The 7,500-nt window shown below is 50.8% G+C and overlaps 1 protein-coding gene across 2 annotated transcripts in view; it reads left to right on the forward strand.

The window, feature by feature from the left end:
- Positions 1 to 3,832: 3,832 nt before the first annotated feature.
- Positions 3,833 to 7,500, forward strand: part of LOC132457830 (cysteine-rich motor neuron 1 protein-like) — a 16,663-nt gene continuing 12,995 nt past the window's right edge. For both annotated transcript variants that reach the window (XM_060052180.1, XM_060052181.1), the window contains exon 1: positions 3,833 to 4,596. In XM_060052180.1, the coding sequence (XP_059908163.1) occupies positions 4,299 to 4,596 (298 nt within the window). In that variant the 5' untranslated portion in view covers positions 3,833 to 4,298. The remainder of the gene's footprint in view (positions 4,597 to 7,500) is intronic.

Raw genomic sequence — 7,500 nt, forward strand, 5'->3', positions numbered from 1 at the left:
CGAGAAAGGCGCGCTGAGAGAGGACACTACAGCGCCCCGTACAGCTGGACGTCTCTAGATGTTTCCGCTGACTGGCCAAAGTGAGCGGGAGAGGCCAACATAGGGCTGCTGCTAAGTAAGAACCGTAAGAACCAATTGTGGAAACGGAAAGTAATCATCCCTGAAGATTATTACCTCAGTATGGCATACAGCTGTCTGATTACAGACAGAATTAGGCTTTGTTCCGCTGGACCCATCCATCTTCTGAGCACATTTTGAGCTTTTTTTGCTTTGTTTGTCCACATCAGCTCCCCATATATCTGTCATGGAGCGGCCATGAGTACGGGAACCAGATGATCTCACGTAGTCTTGTGTGTTTAAAGGAGGCCATTCATCAGCACGCAATGCTGTTTATCCCCGAGAGCGCCATATTTCCAGTACTCGCCAGACACGTGAATGGCTGGAAAACTCTTTCAACTGTCACTAGAGCGTATTGCCATTACGCACCCGTCCTCCTCTCCACCCAACCACCCGCCCCCTCCACCCAAACCGTCCCCTCTGCCTGTCCCTGATGTCCGTCACCCATAGCCTGGGTTTTATCCAGAGTTAAACCCGCTGCCCTCTTCTGACAGATAGGCAGAGTGATAGCCGATTTGGCGAGTTGTCCTTGGTGTTTGATGACCGAGTGAGGAGAAGTGAATGTGGGGGGGTGGAGGTGGTGGTGGGGGGGGGGGTGGTGACTGTGTTGACTTGTAATCAGGACAGCCACACGCCGGGCCCTCCACCAGCACTCAACACACTGACTACTCTTCCATGTTACACTTCGCCCCTCCACTACAGCCCCTCACCGTGCACCCTCACCACAAAGCTATGCCAGTGGCCGGAGGTTAGTCATCGCACGCATCACCGACAGACACGTCCGTGAACTTCCGCGGCTCGTGGTCCGCCTCCAACCATCAGACACACCCATCCAACCAATCAGCAAACACCTACAGAGACAACTCCGTCACCGGCAGCTGGCAAGCGGAGCGGGCACGTCCCCTAACACTACTGCAGAGGTGGAGGAACGGCGCACACAAATACACATAGACATACACACACGCACACACACACACACACACACACACACACACACACACACACACACACACACACACACACAATGCTTTCTCTTTCCATCCAACAGGCATCAGAGCTCTGCAGAAGATCCCGTCACACTAGAAGGTCTCATTTGGGTTCCGAAACCGACAGGGGGACGGTGGTGCTTGAGTACGTGTTGAATGACCTCAGTTAAGGACACACGTGGACGCGCAAACTGAACGGTTGCCGTTTGACTTTTTTTTTCCCCAAACACAGATCTGTGACTCAGGCTGGCCGTTCTGGGCAGCCAGGCAAACACTGCAGCCATTCACGGTCCGCACACATCGGGCCCGACCCCACCCTTTCACTGCGATGTTCGCGCGCGGTTGGAGTCACCGGCAGACGGCGGGGCCGACGCCCACATGGCCCGCGCCCTGCGTTCAGTTCAAGGTTTTTTTTTTGCGAAACGATAAAAAAACAAAGCATGCTTGTTAAGTTTGCTGTGCTCTAATTTGGCGCTCGCTTCCACCTCAACACAACAAATCAAGGGTTGAAGGCACTTTCACTGTGGTCCCACAGACCTGGCTTATCAAGGGGGAGGGTCCCCCCAATAAACCACAGTCATGCAGCATTGAACTCCATAAATGGGGGACCCAAACGAGGGGTATGCTCCAAGCCAAGTTTGGACCCACTCCAAAAGTGAACCAGCTCATTAATGATTTGCTACGAGAACAAAATCCTCTCAAGTCTTATAAAAAGAAAACATTTACTGGAGACGATTTTACCCTGGGTCTCAACCACAGATGACCATCGCTCCTGTGACCGTCGTGGCCTGCTTTCTGAGCGCACAGAGACTGCGAGGGAATTGGGATTCAGCTTACTATCGGGTCCATTACCACTGCCGAAGCAGAACCCGCCCCCCCTGATACAAGGATGGGAGAGAGAGGGGTCTGGTGTGTGTCGCCAGTTGGCCCTTGTTGAAAGCCATCGCCCGGGCAGAAAAGGGTCAACGCGGCTTGGCCCTTGGATCTTCCCATTAGGGTGAATGAAACCCAGCTCTCCTGAAAGACCCAGGTCTGATCTGTCGTCGGCCAGCCGTGGGTGTCTGGACGGCGGTCAGTGGGTCGGCCCGTTGGACGGGAAGCTTCCAGAGGGTTTGGAGCGAAGCAGGGTAGGGGTAGAGGGGGTTGGCGGAGGGGTGTGTGGAGGGAGGACAAGAGCCGAGTTGTGTTGCAAGCCTTCATTATGCACACAGGGGGATCGGTTTCCTGGATGTCGTGTTTGTGTTGGAACCAGTGGCTCCATGCAGATGTTGGACATGAAGGAGGCGCTGTTGTGTGTGTGTGTGTATGTGTGTGTGTGTGTGTGTGTGTGTGTGTGTGTGTGTGTGTGTGTGTTTGTGTGTCTGTGTGTGTGTGTGCCTGCCTGCGAGTGTGTGATGTTGACTTCACAACATCAGAATCATCCTGGAGGGTAGATGAGACAGTGTATACCTTTACGTCTACATTTCATCACAGAGTTGATGCGGGATTCTGCCTCATGAAATTGCCATGGCAACACAGTTGAAAGAAGATGGCCGTCTCGTGTTTGTGTTGTAACACAACTTACGCCGTGCCTCCGTTGTTCATAGGAGCACGTTCGCGTGACAAGACCAAACAATACAAAAAAGGAAGAGAAAGACAAAAAAGAAAGAGAAAAACCACAGTCTTTCCTCCTTTTGACCCGGCGGTCTTCCATGGAGCGCGCTCTTATTGTGTAGCTCCGACAGAAAGGACATTCCACTGGGAATCACCTCAGGTTCCCATGCTGCCCAGCGTGGGGACCTTTGTCAACCACTTGTTGACATTGGTAGTCATTCGGCGTCCTCCATCGCTGGTGGATCCACATCACTGTCACCTCCTCCAGCTGTGCCCACAATATGGCCCCCCACCGACGTGGACCGCGCCACACACAGGCAGAACCACCATATGTTCACCATCAATCTGCCAGTATGGGAACAACCCCCACACTTTCAGCAAACACTGGGCTAACCTTTTGCCTCCATTCGTGTCACTTTTCACTCCTACGGAAACAAACAAACACACATGCGTGCATCCGTGCGTACGTGCATACACACACACACACACACACACACACACACACACACACACACACACACACACACACACACACACACACACACACACACACACACACACACACAAATTTGCGAGCACACACAGACACAAACGCACGTGCACACACATACACACATACATGCACAATATTGAAGTTGTTAAACGACATGATGGTTGTGTTTGATTAGGAGGCTTTGACAGATACAATCCTTGTATTATTGAAAAATAAATTGAGACAATCTAACAGCTGATAACAAGTCATGTTCTGCAAATGTTCCCTGACACAATGATTTGTTGCTGTAGACTTAATATATGCTGCTATGGTGCTCAGAGAGCAGTACACTTTTTATTTTAATAGCCAATAGCTGTATTTTAAATGTCTTTAATTTTCAACAGTTTTAGTTACTAGTAACTGTAAATAAAAACAAATACGTGTATCCATGACACTCACGTAGGCCTACGGTAAAAACAAAAACAAAACACAACTTAATAAATATATAAAACCCTCGGTTACTCTTAAGCGTTTATTGCACAACAAAAAAGGGGTTTTCGAGCTGGGATAAATCAGCTGAAACCCTCCCTCCGTTCTCCACTTGTTACTGGTCAGCGCGCCTGTCCGTCAGTGGGAGGGGGTACAGCTCATTTCTATATGCCTGGATGTCAATTTAGCGCTCACACTGCTCTCCTCTGAATGGTGCCTTACTTGCGCGCTACGCTCCCAGTCAAGACCAATAGGAAGTTCTGTACGCTAACACGAGTGGAATATACATGAATTGGAACAGGGGAAACCCACTGGAAGCGCATCTACAGTAGGGATACCTGCTCACGATATTGGATAACAAAAAGCACAATTTCGCCGGCGACTCGAGAACTTAATGCTGATATCTGCTTGATTTTTTTAGTGAGGGGGTTGGTTTCTAAGTGAACCCGAACAATTTTTATTTGTTTACGAAAAACAATTACTCTACAAAAACTTTTTTATATTCATTTTTCCCTCGTCAAGAACTTGGGGACTAACTTCCATCCAACAGACACTGGGATATTTCATTTCATGTGGCTGGCCGTTTGACAGAAGCACGCATTGCTTGGTAAACCATCGCGGACCTCCTCCATCTCACCACGATGTCAAGCCAGGTCCTCTTCGCGTTGTTGAACGTCTTAATTCTAGCGCGTACTCTCATGGCGCACGATTGCACACCATGTGAACTCCGAACGTGTCCCGTACAACACCCGCATGGCTGCGAGAGCGGCCGGACCTTAGCCCGGGACCCATGTGGATGCTGTGACCAGTGTACTCGGATGGAGTGGGAACCGTGCGGTGGCCAGGACTGGGTGCTGGGCTACTGCGCGCTGGGGCTCACTTGCGCCTCTTTCAACAGAACTGGAGCTGCGATGCTGCCTGAGATCGGAGTTTGTAAAGGTGTGTTGCTCGTCTTGGAGATCAGTTGATGGGTGAATTGGTGTTTGTTGGATGTGTGCGATAATGGAGAGATTCGTTTAAATGTCGGATTCAATGTAAATCAACTCATTACATCCCTGTGGTCTAGTGATATCTGTCCCGCCTGCCGTCGTAGGTCGAGCAGCCTCCTCCATCACTATCCACATTCTGTCAAGCCGTGATTTAATTGAGCGCCAGCGCTTTTCTCATCTTCTGCCTGCCAGAGTTACGCCACAGGTTGAAGAGATTATTTGCTGCCAAGCGAGGCGGGGGTCATTTTTCCACGGCTCTTTCGCTTCGCTAAAGCTTTGTTCACATTTATAAACAATGACATTGGCAGAAGAGATCGAGTCCTTTCTGAATGTTCGCTTTAGTAGGCATCAGTTCTGTTAGATGGGAAATATCTGAATTACAACCAATCTAAAGGATTTTTTTGGTTTGAGTGATCAACGACATAATAGTGCCTATATACATGATCCATCCCCCCACTGGTTTTATATGTCGGTTTTTGAAAGATAAAAGACACCTATATTTTCTCTGCCCATATTGATTCTGTCAAGGATCCAGACTGTGGCTCTCGGTAGAGAAAGTCTGACCACACCATTGCAAAATGTCTCCCCCCCCCCCCCACAAGTTTATTGGAAATCATGTGGCTTGTAAAAATATGCTGATGCAATCCAAGCCCCCGCAGCAGATCATACCTCAGATCTGCTCCTAAACGTGCGCTCATATCGCTCTCTCTTTTAAAGAAAGCGCTCCAGTGTTACCTTTCAGGAACAAAGGTAAAGAGAAAAAGGTGTCAGATTCTCACTAAGTGCACAAGGTGGCCGTTGTCTCCCCCTTGGGGACAAGCAGGCCTGCGGTGGTCTCCCCAAGCCCCACCCCCCAGCACAGCGAACGACCAGGGGGAGACCAGCTTAGAAGCTCGCACGCGCAGCCCCTCCGCCTGCGCTGTCTCCAGGCCTTCCACGGAGATTGAAGGGGACTCAAAGCAGAACCAAGCCAAAGAGTACACAGCCGCCTACAGGCCGTCCCAATCCCCACCCCCAGCCCACTGTGGGGTGGTCCGAGCCAGGACCGTCTTGGTGGTGGTGGTGGTAGGGGTGGTGGGAGCTCCACTGGGGCTCAGCCAGCGCTGGACCGTCCCAGGAGACTGTGCTGCTGATTGGGTCTGCATTTCAGCATTTGCAGGCTGGTGGTGGTGGTGGGGGTGGGGGGGGGCAATTGCCCAGTAGTCCCTTCTGCAAATGAACAGCTTTGGAATGGGTGGTGGAGTTAATGGCTTCTCTGATTGAGGTGTGCCTCTGTTCCTCTGCAGCTCCTTGAAGCCTTGAATCATACCATTGACCCATAGCAGACCCCTCCACACACACACACACACACACACACACACACACACACACACACACACACACACACACACACACACACACACACACACACACACACACACACACACACACACACACACACACACACACACACATTGCACCGCCACACATACAGCCACGTGCGGCGGGGTCCCTACGGGTCCGAGGTAGGGGTAAGTCAACACCTTCCAGTGTGTGCTCAGGGGGCCGTGGTCAGCAGGCTGCCGGGTAGATGGGGGGGGGGGGGGAGCAGGGGAGGCTGATCCCAGATTTCCCTCCTCGAGCCGGGGCGAGGGTCTTAAAGTGATTAGGCTCGCAATCAGGAGTTGGGGGTAAATGTTTCCGCTCCAGGGTCGCTGCGTTTCCCCTCGCGGCCCGGTGTTATGGGTGGTCAGCGGCGGTGACCAGAGAGTTAGGGGGTTGTAACACGCAGGCGTAACACGCAGTCGTAGCACGCAGTCGTAGCACGCAGTCGTCACGCGCGGGCGCAACGCAGGCGACGTGCTCTCCTAGTCTGTTCGTCTGGTGGCTGGCTGGTTGTAGTGCCGATAGATCACCGGTCCTTTGGCTATAATAAACAGCCGACTGGAATGTCTATCCTGTTTGCAAACATTCCCCCCGCAGTCAAGGAAATACTGTAGTTCCCTGAATTCTTTTGAAACCTGCAGATGTACTTGAAGATGACTTTCTTCTCTTTTTTTTAAGCTCGCAAATCATTTTCTCAAAGACAACTGTTGGAATCCAGCGACCATTAAACAAAGAATGAACCAAAACAATGCATGCCTGAGAACGCACGTCATACCCTCTTTATATCCAAAACAAGACCCGTGCTTTTTTAAGACCCACATTGCAGCTCAAACACAAATTCCTCTTAAGGACATTCAACGGTTCGTATCTCGATCGCAGGATGCGTCGTCGTCCACAGAGTTCATACACTTCAAGTGATGATGTATTGTGACCTTGACTTCCCCAGGGAAAGTGCAAGCATGTTGTTTGCACTTTCCTTATCCTGTTCAAATGTTCCTGTTGTGACTGCCAGCACCTGCTGTCAAGGAAAGTTGTGATTCATTTTATCTACAGTACATTCCTTTACCCTCTTATTATGTCTCTCATAATACCCTGAGAGAAATCACAGCCAGATAAAAGTTCCTTGTTGTTGTCCTCCTCACTGCTTGAATATTCCCCGCTCTGGTTGACTCTGAGACCCATGCTTCCGGCACTAAGGGCTCACACACCATAGCTGGAGTGTTGGAACGGACTGTCTGAAAGCCACAACACTTCTTCACATGCCATCAACGGCCCCCTGTTCCTTTCCGTATTATCTTACGTTTCAAAGACTTCCTTTTTAGCTCACTATCAGCCACTGGGGCCTCCCAGAGGTCATCACTCTTTCATCCTGCTGTTGGATGCCAAGACAAGCCGTATCTGCGGACCTCGTGGCTGGGCCACAAAGCCCAGACCTTGGCTGACCGGACCAGACCGGAAGCACAGCCTATACCAGATTAACTTCGGTCTA

Source organism: Gadus macrocephalus, chromosome 5, assembly GCF_031168955.1.
Source record: "Gadus macrocephalus chromosome 5, ASM3116895v1".
In the NCBI taxonomy this organism is placed as follows: domain Eukaryota; kingdom Metazoa; phylum Chordata; class Actinopteri; order Gadiformes; family Gadidae; genus Gadus; species Gadus macrocephalus.